Consider the following 21956-nt stretch of genomic DNA (forward strand, 5'->3'; position numbering starts at 1 on the left):
CAATTTATTTGAAGTAGGTTAGAGCATTCGAAAAGTTAACATGGAGCATGGAGCAAATATTCTATTGTTTTACTTCATCTTAAAAAAATACTAAATCGTACACCTCTGCGCATTCAAATAGAAAAAAAACATTTATTACAATTTAGTAATATAAGAAAATATACGTGATCAAACATTTTCGTTTGGTCGAATGTGAACGGTTTTGCCTACAGTTTTCTTCGACTGCAGCGTCGTGATGCATCATGAGTTGTTGCCAAAGGATAGAATGAAAAATAAAGAATATTTCCTGCAAGTTATGCGCAATTCACCCGAAGGAATCCATCACAAATGCTCAGATTTGTGGGAAACCCAAAATTGACTATCGCGCTCCTGCTAACACATCGTGGTTTCTACGCGAACTTTTGCCCAAAACAACACACTAATGATGCCAAAGCTACCGTATTCGACAGATCTGGTCCCTTGTGACTTTTTCTTGTTCCAGAAACTGTAGGAGGCCATGAAAGGACGACGCTACGATGCAATTTAGAAGATGACGACGCCATCGCCGATGAGCCAAATCTTGCCCAAGCAAAACAGCTGTCAAAAATTGACTGATTACTCAAAATGACCGAGCTTTTCACCATAAGTCAGTGACATGTGTTGTGTAGCAACCTAACGCCACACAAAAAAACGAAAATCGGATATACGTAACCCGCGGAAATTCAAATGTCGCGAACATTTTTGATCACACCACGTAAAAACTACCAAAAGTAAGATTAGAACTTGGTTTTGCGATTAGTTTGGGCATTACGAACCGCCAAAGAAGCAAACCATGTCCGAATATCCGAATGTCCGGCTCTCCATGCGGCTAGAAATAAATTCAACGGTCAGCTGTTGACGAGCTTTTTGTAGTGATAGAGCCATTGGTTACCAAACGGCCCGCAGTGGTTTATCGGTTTCGCTGGGCCAGCGAACGGTCTTTAACGTAAGTATACTGGGCTATGTTTAACTTTGTTGCTCTGCTTTACATCCACAGCTTTAGTCTCCGACGCCGTATTTCGATTCCATTGTCTCTGTACCTATATGGCTCCCACGCAATGCTTTCGAATCTGACTGTCAACTATCCATCTGATTCTGCGAATGCCCTGCCCATGGATGTGGAGCAAGGTGGAAGGAGGATCGGGTAGTATTCGGTTCGTCGTATGTTGAGGTGAATACAAGGCCAGACATCTGCGTTAGCACGACGTTATTATGCATGTTATAAAGATATCAAACCCGACTAACCAAGACTGGGCAGAAGCGAAACGAGTATTGAGAAAATAGAAACCAAAAACCTTCATATTCACTTGGGTGATGCAGTAGAAAATCTGGATTACTTCGCCGATGCCTACTGGGCCGGCAATGAGGGTGACAGACAATCCATCTCTGGATTTCTCGTTAAGTACGGTGGAGCGAACCAATCACCTGGCGAACAAGAAAGCAAACGTGCGTGTCCCTATAATCCACAGTGGCCGAGTTCGCTGCATTATTGGAATGCTGTCAACAAACATTGCGTCTGAAGAAGCTAATAGACTACCTCGGTGAAATTGATCACATTGCCCAGGCCCATCTACATCAAGATAGTATACATACAGGTTGATCTGAAGCAATACTGTTGACTGTTATTTTCGGCATAAAATAACTTTTGTGAATGAACGAACATTCATGTAAAGTATGTAATTTATTTTTCAGGTAAAGACTTGAGTTTGTGATTAAAATGGTAGAAAAACAACAGATTTCATAAACACCTGAAGGCGCTTTTTGTTCACGATTCTTTAAGTGCTTATGTGAGAGGATATGATTGCTGCGAATGTCTGAGATATAAATGATCCTTTCACTGGCTGTATTTTTCGCTCTCACTCTAACTGTATTACTACAACTACCTACCCCGTCCTTCTCCTGTCGCCGCCACGTCTCTTTCCCTAACTAACTATCCATTATCTTCATAAGCAATTCATCTACTGCTCCTCAGGATAATGAATCTGACCAAGGTCTCGGCACAGATTGTTGTTCGCGAAAGTAGAGTTATAGTTAAATGAACCATACCCAGAAGCCGTCGTATACTGCGTGTAGGCAGCAGTAGGAAAAATCAGTTCCGTATTGGCAGCCGCTGTAAACTGGTCGGAATTTTGCAAAAAGGCCGAGTAGTTGGAAGAGCAAGCCGCCAGGTGTGGATTAAGATGGACGGCGGTTTCTGCCGATTCAGCCGAGCTATATGCTCCGTCGTAAGCAGCAGAAGCGAAATTTTGATGCTGGTTCTGGGTGATGTTGTTGTTCATATCACTCAGAAACTCCATCGATTGCGTTAGTGTGGGCGTCTCAGCTGGAGCCGTTCGTTTCACCACCGTACTTGTCACTGCCACCAAATCACCAATGATAATTTTTTCATACGCCGCTTTTACGTCACTCGGTTGTTGATGTACTTGATGTTGGATCTGTTGCTGCTGTTGCTGATGTTTCCGAGAACTACTGTCGTCCTCGACGATAACACCTGCTGAAATAGGTTCATCTGTGCGGTGATATTTAGTAGATTTCTCACCCCCACTACCAGCAGCTATCATAAACAAGGCACTATCACGCGTTCGTAATGGACTGTGTATTAAAGTGCCAGTCGCGCTACGACCTCCACTGCGTGAGCTACCGAAACTGCTGCTAGGTTGCTGTTGCTGATCAGGACTATCGTCCTGCGTCATTGTTAGAGAACTAACAAAGTCTACACCACCGCTAAACAAATCGTGACTTTTATCCTGCTGGGGGTCTTGACTGGGCGTAGCTTGCTTAATGCCAACATCGTGAAGCAGTCCTTCCGATAATTCCTTAACATCCTACACAAAAAGAAAATTGATCAGAAATAAACTACGAACCAAAAGAAACAACCTACTAAAACAACATTGTCTGCATACCTTGTCGCGCTTAATGCAGCTTAACATTGTAGCTTTTTGGTCTATGTAACGAAAAATATTGAACATGAAAATTATAGAAATTTTTTACGTTTAAAAATTGCTAACCTGGATCTTCTTTAATGCGACGTCTTTTGGAGTTCGATCCGGACAAGGGTTTTTGTGACAGCCCGAGTAGCCCACTAATGCTGTATGATTGTGAAGCAACATTTTCAGCTTGTTGATGCTGCGGCGACTTCATCGATTCCTGGTCTCCTTGCATTTGCTGGCTTAAACATTCCTGTTGCTGTTGTTGTTGATTATGTTGGTGCTGATTGTTTCGCGAAAGGATCCGTGGACTTTCAAGACTAGTGTTGTCAGAGCGTTGTGAACTATATTTAGCTTTTTCTGCTGCCTTGTTCCGCACAATGCTATTAGCAAAATATACAAAAAATATATACAAAAAACCAACGTGTATCCATCCAAAATTATAAATTTTTGTAAAAATGTTTCTATGACAAACCGATTGATGGAAGACACGCTCGGTACATTGTCATGGACGCATATCCCGTCCGCAAGCAGTTTGTCCCGAATTTCCCACGCAAACATAGTTGGATTCTGCAACTTGTAGGCCGCGATCGCGTCCACAACCGGAGGTGTTGCGACCTTAGGTTTTGAGCCACCGATGACGCCAGCTTTGAAGCTGCCAGTTTCGTAATACCTACGGAAAAATAGGGATAAAATAAGTGGTAACAAACAAAATAACATTCGCAGATCACCAAACGTAAAAATACACGAAGGGGTTCTTTTTTCTCACCTGGACAGGATCTTAGAAACGCAACCATGACTAACACGTAGTTGACGTGAAATATCACACGGTCGAATGCCATTGTGCGCCAACTCCACAATACGCTGTCTAACAAGATCAGGCAACGGGCGACCGTTCACGAAAACACCTCCTAACTGGTTGACACCTCCATGGCCTGCGATACTCAAGAGAGCACGGTTTGTTGTCGATGTCGGGGAGCGTTTGTGTTATGATAATGTTCACGTAAAATTGGCAAATTCGCCATGGTACGGAGCGGTGGCAGTGGTAGATGAAGGAAATTCAATAGTTTGTTTAGTAATAAACATAAACATACATTATAAACATCATGAATCAAACGTGAGAAAACAAAAACGAAATTAGATCATAACTATGTGAAAGGTTTCCTATTGAATGAATATCGTACTTATGTTCCACCTTGTTTACCAGGCATAGGTCCTATCAATAGTAACAATTCTTAGCCTAAAAGTAAAAACCCCTATTTGCCTAAAACAATCAAAGGCCAAGCGAGCTAAATTATAAATATCATACTAAGGTATAAATATCATAGGTAACAGTGTGCAAAACATTACAGAACCATTGTAATTAACACGTTTCGCATCATCATCTCTTTAAACCAAACTCAGTACACATTGTTGTACAGCATTGTTGGGAAGTAATAATTTATATTTAGTTTAGTTTGTTTCACCCAATAGACAAAATGCGTGTTTCAAAGTGGGGCTAGTTATTTGTATAGGGAAAGGTTTACATGTAAGAAAAGACTGGCAGTATATAATACAAGCAATAGACAATGTTCGTTTAAGATAACATCACCGATACCGACTTGCAGTAACGGAACAACATACATTGTAAGATCATCGAAACGGTGAGCGATGAAAGATCGATTGCTCATGCAGACATGTAGCAACATACAATCGGTGACGACATTTCCATTACGGTGATGGCGGAAACATTCATTAATAGTATTTGAATGAATGAGCAGCCCATGCAAACAATTTTTAGACTTGCTCTGGCAAAGATCAACCAACTTTTGTATAAACTAGACACAGTCGACCTACACCGCCTTTATTCAATGACGAATTAATATGGATCCTCGGACTTTATCTGGGCGACGTACGGCGGTGCTAGTAGGCAACTTACTTTCATACAACTTAGCCAGCGTAATACAACACAGAATGCTGTGTTTGCCGTTATGCCATTATATTACTTTTTTTCTCAAATCAATTCAACCATGAAAAAACCACTTCCTCCTCATTCAGCCATAATCGAAAGCTACATGCAAGTAATTGTGATAACAACTACGACGAGAACATCGTTTCCCTTCGACGCTTTTCTAGAATGGCGTAAACAAAGCTACTTGTGCCTTCTTTTATGATAAAATGATGCCAAGGTTCGAGACACTTTTCGAAACATAGCATCGTTTTGATTGTTTTGGCTGTCAAGATGGCGGCTTTTGTCATGTCCTCTTACCACAATAATTTGAGCATCCAAACACTGTGAAATTAAGATGAGTAATAAAATAATTGAACACTGTATAAAAGGGTAAAAAAGAGTGGTAATGGAAATGGAATGTAAGAAGTTAGAAATGTAAGAAGAAGTCAACGCAATAACCTTTCTTTCTACCACTATCTCAGACCCATAACGCTGTCATTCCTACCAACGCTAAAACGCTGCTATGCTTTGTTAACAGATTAAGTCTCAGAATCGGTAGCAGCTCCATCGTGGTAAGCAATGAATGATTTCCTGTAATTGAGAAAGCTATTCATTCTTTCGAGTACAATGTGACAAAATATAACTGGTAATCGATCTTGACAACATGGGAGTATAAACTTTCGAGTACAAGCGTTGGCGTAGAAATGTTCAAATCCACGGAATGTTGCAAAATGAGGGTATATTATGACACTTGGGGTTTTATTCCAGAGAGACAATACACCAGCTTCGATTTTTTCCCATTGAACATACGTGATCTTCTTAGTGCATCTCACTATGTTAACCCGTTGGTCGGTTTCACAAAACTACACGATTATTGCAGCACTTGTTCTACAATTTTATGCATCGCACACACATAACTTTCCATCGCAATTCGTACAGCGTTTTCCATTAGGTGTAAATACCACTTTGGTTGGGTCTTGTAGGCAAATAAAACCTATAACTGTGTATGAAGCAACACAAACGACATGCGTTCTCGTCAAAAGCCTATAGGCAACAGGTATTCGGGAAACCAATTAGGGGTAACGCAGCTATACTTGACTGCAGGTACACTGATACACTCAAAGCATACGACCGCGATCGGTAGGAAACACAAAAAGAGGACGAGACGACTGCAGGTTGCCCATTGACGGCATTGTCCTCCAGCGTGCGAGAGCAGGTCAGTTATAGTCTGGAACGACTTGAGAAGCAGCCAGGGGAACGATCTTGCGAACTGAAAAAATGCGTCTGTATATGCACCACGAAATGATTCCGAGGAGGCGTGAGACTCGTGGATTTCTTGGCGCGACTTAAGCAAACATGTATGTTTCTACCGACCTCCGATAAAGACTGATAAGAACTTTTCGAAGTCCGTTTTTTCGCCTGTTGTCACCACTAAGTAACGGACGAATTGAGCAAGAATTAATAGAACAGAAAAGTACCGCAAGCAAGGGGGAAATATAATATTCAAAATGGAATAACAATAGACTAAAGACTTTCCGTACAGGTGTAATACTCCAAAATATTCTGTTTGCAATTAAACGAATTGTAATGCATCTTATTAGGCTAGTTGTCGAAAAAGAGAAGGAAGAAAATAATAGAAGGAATTTGATTATTACACTAAATGAACACTTTTGATCGATAGTTTTTTCTCAAGTATCGGTTTGTTTCGTATTCATCGATACATGGTTGAACCAGAGTGAATTTATCGTTTACTCAACGATTAGAATATTTATGTTTCGGAAAACCATATTTTACCACAAACAAGTAAACCAAAGTAATTGGATATTTCGATATCAACCCTTACCAAGCTAGCTATTGAACATATGTGTGAAAGCAAGGTGATAGATTTATTTATTATTATTAGAACGGGCAGAGCCGCACCACCTGAAGATTCTTCTACACGAAGTGTTGCTGCACGAGCAGAACGGGCGCGACAAACAATAAACACACTTCCGTCCTAAGATAAACAGCCAATAAGGCCAATACAATATACTATTGACGATTTCGATGGCATGAAGGTGGAATATGTCAATAAAGCCAACCTTATTACAAAGCAATTAAGGACCATTATAGCATAACGCCTACCTCATTCGCTGTCATTTTGCGGTTCATCATATTTTAGTGCTTGATACCAGGTGTGGTTGGTTTGTTGGTACTGATAAAGTCAGTTGCTAACTGATACCGTCCTATCTTGCCTTCCAGGCAATACCTCATTTGTTTTAATATTGCTCTCGGCACGGGAAAATCTCCCGATTTCCCCTGATGCACGGCTTCGAATGCGCTGCATCCGCGACTGCAGGTTGGTCGCTTGACGATGACGCGTCGCGGCCACCTGCTGCCGCTCAGTACGTTCCGCGAGCGTAAGCGCCCTTCGCTTCCTATGCTGCGCCCGTGGGCAATCCCTCCGGTGTGGGTAGTACCACTTTCTTCGCACCATCGCGATGATGCATCGTGTGCTACACTTCCCGTGTAGATACTCTCGAAAAAATCCACCGGAAGTCCACGTCTCATCACTCGGTGTGTTGTGCACGCGCTGTCAACTTGCCGAGCTTAATGTTTTTAATAAATTGATATTGACAGGCAGCAGTTATGTTAATGATGGCAAAGGCATCGTTTGTTAGAATGCACGACTAGCTGTTACCTAGTCCATGTCTCAATGTTGGCAAGGCATCTCACGTCACGCACTTATGATCGTGATGGCAAAGGTTAGTTACGAACGGACTAGCACGCATTCCTTATAACTAATTTTATTTTACTTTATCCGGCCAATACAACCACTAAGGGTCTTGGCCTGCAATAAAGACTCCCTTCACCGCTCGCTGTCGAGCGCCTTCGTGTACGAGCTTGTTACACCCGCCGTTCTAGCATCGCTGTTGACGGTCTAAGCAAATTTTCCAGGTTCGCAGGTTCGTTGCCCGCCTTGCTCATGGCAGTGGCTCCTCCATGGATAAAAGTCAATCCGAGCATCATCCTCCCGGCGCGGCTATTCGTCAGTTTTGGACCCAGTTCATGCCTCAGATGCGTAAGTACTGGGATTATGAAAGTTCTGTATAATCCCAGCCTCGACCGTCTTGATACGAGATGTGACTGAAATAATGTCTTCTTCACAATGACCTGGTACCAGCTGCCAGCACCCTAGTGCGAATCTCCTCAGTTATGACGTTGTTAGTTATGACGCACTAAAAAAAGTTAGACTCAAAAGAGCCAAAGACTTGCTACGGTTGGCCGAATGTGGTGAACTGCCGAATTTGGTTTTCTCCGATGAGAAACCGTTCGTTATTCAGCAGTTCGTAAACAAACAAAATGATCGCGTTTACTTGCCAGAGAGGTCAACTGAAAATTTACACCTTCGGTTGGTCACCAGAACTCAAGCGCCGGCCATGGTGATGGTGTGGGCCACCATAACAGCCGAATATGCATCCATTGCATCCTTGAGCACGCAAACAATTCGGCCGCAGACCTTGGACATCCCAACAGGACTCAGCAGCCTCGCACTCAGCACGCGCCACCGAAGAATGGTTAAAAAATGAAGTTCCTCGCTTCATTTCCACCGCACAATGGCCACCAAAATCTCCGGATGCCACTCCGTTGGACTATTGTGCCTGGGGTATTTTGGAAAGGGGCACCTCAAGCAAGCGCTTCGCCGGGAATGGGACAAAATACCGCAGAGGCTCTTTCGGGCAGCGTGTGACGATTTCATTGGCCGTTTGAAGGCCATAAATCGTGCCAAAGGTGACCAATTCGAACAAATCTAAATTTCTTCTAAAATTTAATGTTGTTTCCGACATTTTTTGCTTTCATTCAATAAAATTCTAACAAAAATGAAAAAATATGGCGTTTTACTTTGATGCAGTTTTTTCATCTCACCCTGTATACGCCGCCGATGTTGTTGGTAGGGCTGCTAATGGTGGTACTACCATGAATTTTGTCTTGTTCTAGCTGATTTGTAGACCGAGATTTCCTGCATCTTGCTCAATCTCTAAACGAGCTTGAGCTATATCGGAGATTCTTCAACCTATAAAGGCTGTGTCATCAGCATAGGTCAAACATGAAGCAGATAGTCCCTAAGGTCTCCACTCCAGATTCCCAGACGGCCCGTTTCAGCGCGATGTTGAAAAGGCGGAAAGCTAGGCCGTCCCCATGTCGCAGTCCTTTTGTGGTAGCGAAGGAATTAGAGCGCTTGCACCCACCTTCACCTGGCGTGTAGTTATAGTCATTCGAACAAGTCTGGTAATATTGCGAAACTAACCATGGTCTCGTACAGTTTTATTCTGGCTATTCTGGGTGACATATGCGGCCTTGAAATCGACGAAAAGTGGTAAGTGTCTTAACCGCATGGTGAAATTTAATCGATGGCATACTTTCGTTTTCGAAATCATATCAGAGAGGACCAATTATTTCATCAACGCATGGAACTAGTTGTTCCTGCAGAAGATTATGTAGGCGGTATTCAGCAACGTTATACCATTTTAGCTGGTACATGGAAGCCAATCTGCCGTTTGTATAGTGTAGATGATGCTAAAAATCCTGTCACAAGGTATCGCTATGCTATCCCATACCTTAGCAAGAATTTGATGAACTTCGTGTTCAACTTTCTCTCTGCTCCATTTTTCACAAGCTTGGCTGCAATCCCGGCGATGCATGGTGCTTTGTTATTCTTTAGTCGACGAGATTCATGATTTACTCTGTGCAAAAGTACGATTCACGCCTAATAAATGTTTCTTTTCGATGTACATAGTTTTTTCTATGCTGTACATACTTACTTTCTTTATGCCGTTAGACATTCCGCCATGTTCAGTGATGCATTTTTCTGTTGTAAAGTATTTTTACCACAAAATACTGTAGCCATAAAACCCCAATAAGTATAACCCCTCATTGTATTAAGAAAAGCTAACTCATAACTATATATTAAAAATTGGGCCTACTTACCACACGTAGTTTTTTGATGATTTTATCCGAAAATAAAAACAAACCGCCGTATTCATTCATTAGCATTTCCCTATATTAAATGATTAATGAGTAATTTCCAAACATATAACAACATGGCGAATTTGATTATTTGCAAATTTGAATTTGTATAATTCAAATTAATACCATTCAAGCGATAGCGAATCTAAAACTAAAGTAATTTCCTGTGTGTAGAATATCTTCATTGAGGAATTCGCATTTTTCGCAGCTTTAAGAAATCTTGTATTTGACAGGCGCGTGCGGTCGTCATTCAACCGTAACACGTGCTTCCTACCGTTGTACGGGTTGCTGATTGTTACGATATTTGTTCCCTTATTGTAAAAATATTCCCTAAATACCGCACAGCCCTACCGGCCCTACTCAGAGTTTTGCTAGAATGAATAACTTGTTTTGTTGAATTTCAGATTACATTGATAAACAATAAACACCCCACCATGGACGCACAAACATTGAAGGTTCCAAAACATTTCAGCACCCTTGTTACTTTGTTGCCTTGCAATACCTTATCGTTGACGACGGCTTGTTTTAACTGCGTTAGTCAGTTATTTGCCTTCAAAACGATTATGCAGCTTATGCTTGAAGCTACAGCTACACTTTTGGCGTTTCTAACTCGCTGTTTTGCTTACACGAAACACTATTGCTGAGCGTTACTCGCACTACTTTAATCGAATACCTACAGTGTTCGACCTATTACGTTTACAAGCGCAACCCACCATCATTGTTCAGAGTTCAGATATTTAGAACAAAACGAGCATATTCTAAATACAGTGTTCGTTCTCTATAGCTTCATTGGAATTACAGTATATAGAATGTTTCAAATAATGTTACGGGATATCTGAATCAGCTGATAGCTTGATGCTTATCATTGGTTTCAAAAAGGTTATCATATCTTAATCGAGGAGAACAGTTATTAAATATTTTGTATGAGATATTAACAATGTACCTACTGTACATGTTACTGTAAAGCTTCTATTTAATAACTAAAGTCAATTGCCTACTGTAACAACCACACCTTGCGTACATAAAATGCGGGAGTACCTCGCAGTGGCTCCTTTTTTTGTAAGAACGCGTAAAGTACGTAAACAGCACGACACAACCTCACTCGTTGTGTTGTAATGCGAAGTTTGGCGTGTTCTTATGCGAGAGAGAAGCAGCGGCGGATGGCTGAAGCCGTGTCTGGTGAAGCTGTAGCCGAACAGCGAACGGTGTGATGGAGGCCGCCGCGCACAGGAGACGGATAGTTGCAGCCATAAAACTGAGGCCACACGAAGCGTAAAAACTCGATTTGACATTAATCTGTAATGTCAAATCGTTTGCGCTTATGTCAAAAAGTTTATACGTCCGCGAAGACACAAACGATCTGACGTTACAGAGTAATGTCAAATCGTTTATTTTCGCTTCGTGTGGCCCTCCAGTAATAGCGACGTTTGATAGAGCTTCTACCTGATTTTTCAAATTAAGGCAATTTTCAGATTGTTCAATGCTTTACAGTATTTAAGAATGGATTCAAGAAATTCGAAAGATAGAGAATAATCCCGCAGCCGCCCATGGTTTCGATTCCGACTCTGGATACCGGTGTGAAAGGGTGGTTGGCGCGGGATCAACAACCCCGCCCGTAAAATGCACCGTTACAGAGAGCATCAGAGATTACCACTGTCTCTGGTGCGCAGCCCAAGACCGCTCAGCGGTTGTTGTCAAATACGAAGATATTCCTAACTAAGCGCTATAAACGCTCCCAAAATGAAAGCGCGTGTACAAACACACACCCAACGAACCTGCCCCACGCCAAAAATCTATCGGCATCTCGGAGTAGAGTGTATTTTACGTCGCTTTTGAGGTGTGAGATTGACTGTACAAAGTCGTTCACTAGTGCTTTTCACTAATTCTTCTGGCAGTTGTAACATGAAGCAGGGAACAGCGCAGAATTTTGCGAATTCAAATTTAACGCGGACTGTTGTCACGAAGAATTGACGTTTTGGTTTTGTAAACAAACCGAGCCCACAGAGCGAGACACGCACACTACTGTGAGAGTACATACTTTACCCATATTCTGCGCATTTTCTTCCCCGTTTTCTTCGTCGACACACCCAAACTACCGTCAGTGATGCAAATGTCCGTTCACTTTGCGTATCCGCTTCTCTTTCAATTTGTATCGCGCACTCATTCTCGTCTACGCGAGTTCAGGCCTCCGGCCAAAGTTTCAGTCAGTGGGGTGGGTAATTCATCTACAAAACCCAACCTGGGAAGATTATTTGGTTGTTTGGAAGCTACTTGTCAAACTAACACTCGTTACTCTGTCTCCGGTGGATTTCGTCACAACCTCAGTGAAAACTCAAATTACAGTGGAAAACTAACAGAAAAAGTTTTGATGTTTAGCAAAAAGTGCAAGTGAAGTCAGAGTGCCATGAATTGATTGATTGATAGACTTAAATTACTCGTCCGTATTATGTGTATCAACCTAGCAAGTGAACTAGCATACGTCATAATTAGATTGTCTCGCAAATCTTATGTGATTCACGCTATTCTCTTCCGTGACAGAGGAATCGGAATGCGAAGTGTACTACGGCTTTCTAGATTTCATGTGATTTCATGTTAATGGCTTGCTAAAGATACAAACACAGTGTAAGCACACAGCTTAATCTATAGACAGTGCACACGATAGCCAAGAGGAAAAGTTTCTTGTTGTTGATTTGCTGTTCACGTGCAACCCGTGTCATTCTACATAAAAGTTTATTGTTGAAATACGCCTGCAGCTCCAAGCGTTCACAGTTCCATCAACACGACAGCAACATAGTACTGGCATGCTATATTCTAATTGTGATTTGAATGTGTGAATCTCAGAAATATTAAATTTATCGTACAAACTAAAGTCAGTCGCTTCTACCAGCACTTCGCCTATTTAAAGTCAGAGCAATAGCTCTTTGTGGCAGGTGAAGCAATTATAACTAATTAAAGATGTAAACATCGTCGTTCGGCTTCATCAACATCGATGGTGATGGATGTCAGCATCAAATCTATATGAAATACTTGGCTCTGCAAAATGATTGTGCTTGTACAACACACCGAGTGAGATTACTTTATGTTGTTTACATCCCTAATTACTTCTTATAACTGGATAATATATTATATATATATAAATATATATACATATATTTACTTATAATTGGTTCAGCTGCCCTGAAGAGCTATTGCTATATCTTGACTTAAATATGCGAAGTGCTGCTAGAAACAACTTACCTCAGTATACACTGCTGCGATTTGTTTTTATTAGAACGGAAGACTTTAAATCAGTGCTCACAGAAGATTTGCTCTTATAGTTAAAGCAAGAGACGAATGTAGCTTAATTGGTTAAAGGCTTTATGATTCATAAGCAAGCACAGTTAAAGGATCAAACAGTGACAAAGCATGCTAAGTATGGTGAGATTCACAACATGTAAAGCTACACAGCATTGTGCGAAACAGAAACACTTTTGGAGAGTTTTTTTTAATAAGCCTTGCAGCAAAATCGTACCAAAAAATTGTAGCCTCTTGACGAGGCTACATATATTCTGAGGGTTTTACAGACATTACTATTGGTGATTGCTGCGCCCTGAGTTATTCATTACACTACACGTGAAGGGGGTCCGTTTACTGCGTGTCATTCTGTCTTACAGTTTACGTAGATTAAGGTGTACGTATGTGTACGAAAACGGAAATGTGTTCAGTGGTAGCTGGGTGAAGGAATGAGTCAGAAGTCATGGCAAAGAGAAAAAGATATTATCAATGCAATAACGTTTTGTTATATTCATTCTTCTGTCTATATACATGTGTGTAAGCTGCTTTTTTGTTGTTGTTGTATTGTTGTGATTTGTGATGAGAATAAATTTAGTTTTCCGTTATTCCACACATTCTGTACTGCTATTACCAGCCAGATTCTACAAATTTTGTTTTAAATCTCAATCGTTCAACATACATTCCTGCGTGGAGTAGTCAATACGGAACGGCACCTAACGCAGCGACCTTAATCAAATTCCCAACTTTCCAACATAATGATTTAATAGTTTTGAACAACGGACGCAGTTCATCACTTGTGTTACAATACGCTTAAACACTCACTAAAAACTCACGCGAGTATATCTGCACCAAACATACGTTGCTGGTCGTTATTTTAGTTTCACTGTTTCGAGGATCGCCTTGGAAGCAACGCTTCCAAGTAATAAATACGCCAACGAATACCAAACCGTTTCCGAATTGGTTCGACCATAATCAACGTTACAAAACAAGGATCAGTGAAGGATTTTTGCACGTTCCAAGGACGCTTTAACAACAGTCCGGGAAGCAACAGGCTACTACACGCTATGGCGAAAAAGACGTACGATCTGCTATTCAAGCTGCTCCTAATCGGCGACTCCGGTGTCGGTAAAACCTGCATATTGTTTCGTTTCTCCGACGATGCTTTCACCTCAACCTTCATTTCAACCATTGGTACGACTTTTAGAAGATTTTTTTACATGTTTTAGGGAAAGATCTACACTCTTTCCGCGATAGCTCAAAACAATCCCACCTATGGTAATGACATCCTGGAATAACAAGTTTTTACTTTTTCGATGCTTCTGACTTTCATAGCCGCGGAAAGGCTGTAGTAACTTTATGTATGACTCCAACAAATTTGTAGTAAGACAAACTTTTGCTTTTACACATTGACTTTAATTATTGAAGTAGTTCCTTCAATCCCATCCTTATAGGGTTATAGTTATAGGCAAGTAATAGTAAAGTGTATCCGACTGGCTTCTTCTGATGTATTTTTTTTTCTTATGATGTCACAATGCCGAGATTCCTGTATGTCACCGTTTATTCATATAATATTTGTTCCTTTTCCAAAGTATTCCTTCCAAAATGAATAATCGTAACCTTCTCAGCAGACGTTTGTGTCTCTTGCAATATGAAATAATAAATACGCTCTCTTAATATATTCTCAAGATGTAGATTATCGTCTGTGGTTAATGTATATTAATATACAATCTACATCGATTATTTTGTGGGCGGTTTGCGATTAAGAAACTAGACAATTTGATGTTGGCAAATGCTAAATGAAAATTAGGTTAATTGGGAATGCAGACAAAACAACAAAATTGTAAACCGGAACTAGGAAAGCAATGGGTATCAATTCAAAGCATTAAGTTAAGCATCGGGCTTGATTGGTTAAATGCTGCTGCGTTTCAATAGTGCGTCATGAAAGGTTGAAATAACTTTCTGTATTGCATATATTATTTTTATATCGAGATAAGCCTGTATTGAATACTGAAAATGTGTTTGCCCGTTGTCGGTCTTGTGAACTGTAATTTTCTTGCAGGTTTTGGAATCAACTCAAAGTAAATTATCTATGAGAAAAATGTCCTTTTTGTATGTCTTTTGATTGCCAAGACTTGCTCACTACTCGAACATGCAAACATAAATAAATCTTTTCGGCATTCTGAGAACATTTCGTACCACCCATTACGGCTGCTTCGGTCCAAGGAGCAACTCTTAAGTTGTGCCACAGTTACATTTGAAATGCTCCCGAGTATTTAATTCCGTTTTTCACACAAAATACGTGGTATAGCCATACTTCTTTTCACGTTATAAGGAGATATCTCCAACACATAGGGTACATTTTATTACATTATCTGGTTATAAAATAGAAATAATTTCAAGTAATCAGGATTTTAAAGAGACGAATGTTAGGCTATTACAGCTCAAAGTCTCTATAATACAAAAGAAAAAAAAAAGAATCAGGACGCCGGAATTTTCCCATGACGACACCAGATATCGTCAGAAGACGGCAACAGTCGACCAATTAGATATATGAGACTGACGGTTTGATTCAACTAATCAAGTCATAACATTTTCGATTAAATGGCAGTCTATGTAGGTTTTTTATCTGTTAGAGCATACAAGGCCTCATTAAATCCAACTTTTGCATTGAAATTCGAAATGGATTCGAATTGATTCCTGCTGCAAATTGCCAAGATACATACATCCGTAGGATGTATACGAATGGCCTGATACTGTTGAAACGTATCTTTATAGTTTAAATGATGTTTTGAAAACTTAGACGAACGGATTGTGCCATATTTATATAGTTCTAAAGTTGTTATCTCATTTTCTACTGCCTTTGCTTCATTTAATTTGTATAATGTTTCTAATTTTGCAAAGTTATAGAAAACATACATAAGTGAACATAATTTTAGATATAGGTGGACGTAGACTATATTTAATAGTTTTGGTATTGTTCGTTTTAGGTATCGACTTTAAAATAAAAACAATTGAATTGCGAGGAAAAAAGATAAAGCTACAAATATGGGATACTGCAGGACAGGAGCGTTTTCATACAATCACAACTTCTTACTATCGTGGAGCGATGGGTATTATGCTAGTTTATGACATAACAAACGAGAAGAGCTTCGACAACATTGTAAAATGGCTACGAAATATAGACGAGGTAAAGAAAATTAAAATCTCCTGTGTCCAAACTGCAAATTTATACACATTTTGTGTTAATAGATCGATAAATACCCGGAATCTGTTTAATCTTTAATTTTTTATTTTGATCGCCATCATCGCAGCATGCTAACGAAGATGTGGAAAAGATGATTCTTGGTAATAAATGTGACATGTCGGATAAACGTACAGTGCGTAAGGAACGAGGTGAAAATGTAAGTAACGTATAAATAAAGCGTATATTAAGTATCATTTCAATTTCATTTTTTTTCTTTTAAAATCGAAAAAAAACTATTACCGAAATACCGTATAATAATAGATTCGTAGGTGATATTTTTGCTTTGTAACGTTTTTTGGTTTGTTTTTTCTAGATGATCACTGTTATCATTCATTTAATGAAATGTGGCGCCGATCGCAGTTGAAGACACGAAGAAATGTTGAATTTCAAAACTGTATTTTTGATGTTGCGATTTGCATCAAATATGCACGGTTTTGTTGGAATTTTTTTTGCCTTTTCAAAAATAGGTTCATAATGCCTCTCTTACAGAAGTCTTGGTCGCTATAAGCGAAAATCTCTAGCAATCTATTTTTACAATTCTTTCTTGATCTCAATTTCTGATCACTCAAACGGGTCGACGAAACCAAAATTTCTCACAATTAGCTATTACAGTATCGACATCATAAACACCATGAACAATTGCAGCGGCCTAGGTTGATCCGAACCGAACTCGTATGGACCGAATTTTCTCTTTGTTGACTTCCATTGTAAACAACCAGCATAAACTTGAAGCTGTACGATCGATACTTCACGAGATTTCGATAGCTAAAGCCATCTATCAAGAAAATAATGGATTGCTTTTTAACCAGCCTTATATATGAATTTCTGTCATCAGATCCTGAAATTAAGCAATCAATATTGCACCTGAGACAATGTGAATCTCTGTTCACCACCGAGGAGGAAATGAGCTTAAATGAAATGAGCATTTCAAATATCACACCGTTTGAATTGAAACTACCACTTGAACCGTTAACTTAACCGTTTGAAAGACCTACCACTTTGGAAATAAGTTTTTCATATTTCCCTATTTTCTGCAACCAAAATTGTATTTTATACATAAATTTGATTAATCAACCTTTCAAATGAAAGTTCAAGCTTAAAAAAATATTAAGTCGTTTTTTTACAACCAAACGGGAAAAAGAGTCTTTCGTGGCTCACTCTGTAGTTTAAGTTATCTATTACTTCCATGATTCTCAATTTCATTATTAGTGTTTTGAACAATGTCACAAAACATGTAAAAAAATTAATTCAGGCGTCATTCCATTTACTGGTAATTTTATAGATTGCTCGAGAGCACGACATACGTTTTATGGAGACATCAGCAAAGGCGAACACTAATATCGAGCGGGCATTTCGTGAGCTGGCCGAGGCGATTCTGGATAAGACCGCTGGAAAGGAAACAACCGACAACCCGGATCGTGTGATCGTGAATCGGGGTACGGGCGAACGACCACCAGCCTATAAGTCATGTTGTGCGTAGTGTACTCGATTATCACAAACACCCAGTTATAGTAATACCTAAAGAATTTTAAACCAATAATGGCAAACTGAACCCAAATTGTTGTGTTCTTGTTTTTTTCTCTTCACTAAACAATCACAAAATGAAGCCTATTGATGCTGTCACAACTTGGATCCTACTTATCACGCTTACCGGACATAACACACCACAATAAATATTCAGTCGGAAAACGGAAAACAAGTAGTAAAACTTGTTTTGATGTGCTGGAAATATGAACATACTTTTACCATGCATTTTCCTCATCAGACCATTAAAAAGAATACTAGTAATTAATTACAGATAATACTTTAGAGTTTAGCATGTACATATAACCGCATCAAGGCAGGGTGCAATAACGACTGTGAAATGAACAAACCCAACCTAACTTTAGAGCAATCCAGCACGTGTACAACAATTTCAAATAGTTTTCGCAAATAATAAAAAATGCTCTTTGCCATTCTTTGTTTAAAATTCTTTAGTAGTACACAAGAAGCACCAATAACCTCGCTTAGTCTTAGCGGGTGTCGCTATCGCCTAATCGTACCTTTGTTTTAACGTTGATCAGCAAGAAAATATGCACATTTCGCGGGAATGCCATCGTTAAGCGTGACATTATATTAAATCTGTGTTAACATATACGAATAGGGAGATCAGTAGGCTTAAGAGGTATGAATATTTTATGTTCAAAAGATTAATTTTATTTTTCACAATTTTTGTTCAACATGATTATATCTCATTGATTTTTATATTTACAGAGATGTACCTATTATCATTTATTATCTTCGATTTTCAAATTGAGCTCAAACCATGTCGGTCTTATCCTGCACCAGAGACAATGTTAATCTCTGGTGCTTCCTGTAACGGTTCGTTTTTACGGGCGGGGTTGTTGGTCCCGCGCCAACTCCTCTGTCACGCTGGTATTGGAAATCGAAACCAAGGCCGGCTGCGTGACAACCGGTCCGGGGATTCGACCCCAGGCCAGCTACGTGACAGCGACGAGCATTACCGACTGCTCTATCAGCGGTGGCTAAATTTCATCAATCTTAATATTACGTAATTGATGAAATACCCATGCTTATATCCCTGCATCATGTATGTGCCCTGGCCTACAACAGGGCCATTACTACTTGTTTTTTAGTGATGTCTGCAGTTTAAGTTCTGCCAATACAAAAGATGGACTCATTAGAAAGGTAACCATTTAAATCAAAAAGGTGAAAAAAGTTCCGACACATTTCTTAAGCTTTTGGTGTCCGTATTGTGAGTGAATAAAAATGTACTAAGCTGTTTGGTTTTGCATTAAAATGTTCACCGATGGAGTTTCAGTGATATGCATGCAAGCTAATCAGGAGATAGCAAATATTTTATTTGTCATCCTTGTGATACTTTGGAATTCTTAAAAAAATATGTTTAAACAATGAGCTTGTGTTAAGTTGCCACATGAACTGAAAAAACTATGTTTATAACAACCTCATAATAAAAACATTTCACAACGCACAAAACATTAATGAACTTGAACGGATAATTGACAATGCATTTACTACACAGTCTGGCTATAACTAGTTTTCACTGCGGCAGAATGAGTTCGATAGACGAAATTGGTCCACAAAACGTGTTCGGAAAATTAAATGAACTTCGTTTTGCCGAAAAACACAACAGTGCAACTACGAAGAAGTTATGAAAGTATGAAGTGGAAGAAGGGTATGATAAGTTTGATAAACAATTAATTGATTTTAATAAATTTTCATTCAACATCTTTCAAAACAAGATTGCAATGCGGGGATATTAAATCAACATCATCCGGCAACCACAGCCGACAAATGGCCCGTCAACAGGGCCATTCGACAGGCCATTGCTGGAAAGAAACAGCTAGTCAGCGCAATCATGCCAAACATTCTATTTTGCCTCCATTTTCGTTAGCGAGCACTCGCTCGAGCATTCTGCGCGTGCACACGCAAATTCTGGCTGGAGGGCCACACGAAGCGAAAAACGGAGCGTAAAAATGTCAAATCGATCCCGCTTATGTCAAATTGTATATGAATCCGCGTACTTATAACCGATCTGACGTTACACAGAATGTCAAATCGTTTATTTTCGCTTCGCGTGTCACCCCCTCCACCCCAAGTGACGATTTGCTGACAGCCCACTGTTACTGTGTGGTGAAAGCCCGAGCTGCCAAACGATTTGTTTACGCTGCTGCGTACAAGCGCGGCGGTTTCGCTCTGTTGTGGTTTTCGGCGACTTTTCTGTTTGCTCCTGCAAACAGATCGGATAAAATGACTACAAATGCGGTTAACAATCGAATGTAGCGGCCCGTGCATCGCGAGGCCACAACGATTGTACGACACACACAACTTTGTAAGAAACAAAATGTGTAGAAATAAATCAGCATCAATTGTATACTTGTATTGGGCATATCTAGTGTTTTAATCATAGTAAAGGCTCGAGATTGGTCCTCAAAGGCTTTCTCTGCCGATCCGAAAGATCGAGGTGCTCAGCTCTCCTTTTGCGACACAAGCTATCGAAATGCGAGAAGCAACTAGCGGAGAGGTAATACAGAGCCAGAATTGTATACGTTTCCGTCGGGTAGAATCCCTTATTTTGGTAGTTGCTTGGATGACCTAGCAAGCTAGAAGGTCTTTCTTTCGTGGGGACCAGCGAGGTGTCCAACTACAGAGAATACGCCGATGACCAGCGCACTAGGCCTACTGGTCAATAATGTTGTATTGTACGTGAATGGCGATCGAGAACGAAGACGACTGGAGCTTAGTGCCCGAGAAGCAAGGAGGACAAAGACAAAAAAAGAGAGTGATAGAGAAATCCACTCACTTTTTTTTGTCTAATCGTTGCTCGAGAAATTGGTTATGGCTGCATATGAAATCTACAATGTCTTGCATGCCCTATACAATTCGCGTGACAGTCTAGTCTGTTAAAACTAACGCCGATATACCGTGGTTGTTCCCAAACTCTCAAACAAAATGTCTACACGGGTTCTGACACACACCCATACTACCCTAACAGTAGCTAATGTGACCGTGTGTGTTCACCTTTGCGTATCTGATTCTCTTTTACCCTATCCATTCCCGTTCAAACATTCGGTTCAGCCATTCGGCGAAGTGCTCGCGTGTGGTGGTGGTAAATACCACAGAAAAATGAAGCTAGAAGAGAAACACAGAATGTGAAGTGTTTGCAGTGCCACAATACACATTTTTTTCTCAAATAGTAAACAAACCCCAAGCGTCTCAATTCTCAAATCCAAGAAAAATAGTCCGGCCATGACGACGCATCATTTTATCACTCGAGTGCGGACGGGTCTTTAGCTCATTTAAGTGTTTCTGTGAACAATTCTGAGATCGAAACGAACGTCGTTGCTGAGATAGGGCGTGCGAAATTAATACCCACTTATTAACATTGTGGGTACGTGGATTGTGTTCTCTGGATTTTCCTGTGAATTAACTCTGTGAAGTGAAGTGACATAGGAATCTGAACTGCAGTTGTACTTTGATCTTTGTACTGCAGTTGTTTTCCATAAGCCACAGCTACGCGATAGCTATTTGTTCGACAATTTTGTGTAAACTGTAGTTAGATAATTTCATAGAGCTTGTGCCGCTGGTAGACGTGTAGCATTAACAGAACCAATAAAAAGCGAAGCGAAAGCGAGAAATGAACACAACAAAGCGAATGTCATAAATACGGCCTGGTTCGTTCTTTTAAGATTAAAACGAAAAACGAAAAAAACGTCGGCAGCAACCATGAAACTGATACGAATCGTATAATCGGCTCACATTCCGAACTCTTAATGCAGAATTGCTCTTGGTGCAGAATCGCTAGTATCAAATTAAATGAAAATTTCCGTTGGTTACTCGACGAAAAAAACGCACTATTGTTTTGTTTGTACATTGTGTGTGTTTTTAAGGCTTGCGTAGAAGGCTTGCTTGCGAGGAAGCGAATAGAGATTTCAGTATGTTACCTCTATTATTATTTTTACGATGGTGGTAAGGTAAGGCTGTAAGGTACGTATCTGAGTGGACGACAGACCATTTCGCTCCTCCATTATAATTC

General features: G+C 40.1%; 2 protein-coding genes across 14 annotated transcripts; one reads left to right on the forward strand and one right to left on the reverse strand.

Annotated features, from left to right (window-relative positions):
* Positions 1 to 1686: 1686 nt before the first annotated feature.
* Positions 1687 to 5911, reverse strand: LOC128267534 (regulatory protein zeste-like). Of its 3 annotated transcripts, none has more exons than XM_053004393.1 (6): positions 5686 to 5911; positions 3715 to 3880; positions 3421 to 3618; positions 3027 to 3328; positions 2922 to 2962; positions 1687 to 2843 (listed from the first exon to the last, which is right to left on the reverse strand). In XM_053004393.1, exons 3-6 carry the CDS (start codon positions 3504 to 3506, stop codon positions 1977 to 1979), a joined length of 1296 nt encoding a protein of 431 aa, XP_052860353.1. In that variant the 5' UTR covers positions 3507 to 3618; positions 3715 to 3880; positions 5686 to 5911; the 3' UTR covers positions 1687 to 1976. The 3 variants fall into 3 exon arrangements, with proteins under 3 accessions (XP_052860353.1, XP_052860361.1, XP_052860369.1); XM_053004401.1 differs by having other exon boundaries at positions 3715 to 3888; XM_053004409.1 differs by having other exon boundaries at positions 5813 to 5905.
* A 6051-nt stretch (positions 5912 to 11962) lies between these two features.
* Positions 11963 to 20280, forward strand: LOC128268806 (ras-related protein Rab-10). 11 transcript variants are annotated; one of them, XM_053006047.1, is made up of 6 exons: positions 12110 to 12319; positions 12421 to 12504; positions 13698 to 14346; positions 16143 to 16342; positions 16467 to 16556; positions 17682 to 20280. In XM_053006047.1, the coding sequence occupies exons 3-6, from the start codon at positions 14220 to 14222 to the stop codon at positions 17877 to 17879; spliced, it is 615 nt and encodes a 204-aa protein (XP_052862007.1). In that variant the 5' UTR covers positions 12110 to 12319; positions 12421 to 12504; positions 13698 to 14219; the 3' UTR covers positions 17880 to 20280. The 11 variants fall into 11 exon arrangements, with proteins under 11 accessions (XP_052862061.1, XP_052862041.1, XP_052862078.1 ...); XM_053006101.1 differs by lacking the exons at positions 12110 to 12319; positions 12421 to 12504 and adding an exon at positions 11963 to 12094 and having other exon boundaries at positions 14034 to 14346; XM_053006081.1 differs by lacking the exons at positions 12110 to 12319; positions 12421 to 12504 and adding an exon at positions 11965 to 12094 and having other exon boundaries at positions 13923 to 14346.
* The last annotated feature ends 1676 nt before the right edge of the window (positions 20281 to 21956 follow it).

This window comes from Anopheles cruzii, chromosome X (assembly GCF_943734635.1).
Source record: "Anopheles cruzii chromosome X, idAnoCruzAS_RS32_06, whole genome shotgun sequence".
NCBI lineage: Eukaryota > Metazoa > Arthropoda > Insecta > Diptera > Culicidae > Anopheles > Anopheles cruzii.

Excerpts from the sequence above, each read along its gene's own strand:
- LOC128267534 (XM_053004393.1), bottom strand. The coding sequence starts at position 3,506 with ATGTTTGCGTGGGAAATTCGGGACAAACTGCTTGCGGACGGGATATGC. Across the intron at positions 2,963-3,026 it reads TCGCATTAAAGAAGATCCAG|ACCAAAAAGCTACAATGTTA; the intron begins GTTAGCAATTTT and ends TTCGTTACATAG. Across the intron at positions 2,844-2,921 it reads GCTGCATTAAGCGCGACAAG|GATGTTAAGGAATTATCGGA; the intron begins GTATGCAGACAA and ends CTTTTTGTGTAG.
- LOC128268806 (XM_053006101.1), top strand. The coding sequence starts at position 14,220 with ATGGCGAAAAAGACGTACGATCTGCTATTCAAGCTGCTCCTAATCGGC. Across the intron at positions 16,343-16,466 it reads GGCTACGAAATATAGACGAG|CATGCTAACGAAGATGTGGA; the intron begins GTAAAGAAAATT and ends CCATCATCGCAG. Across the intron at positions 16,557-17,681 it reads GTAAGGAACGAGGTGAAAAT|ATTGCTCGAGAGCACGACAT; the intron begins GTAAGTAACGTA and ends GTAATTTTATAG.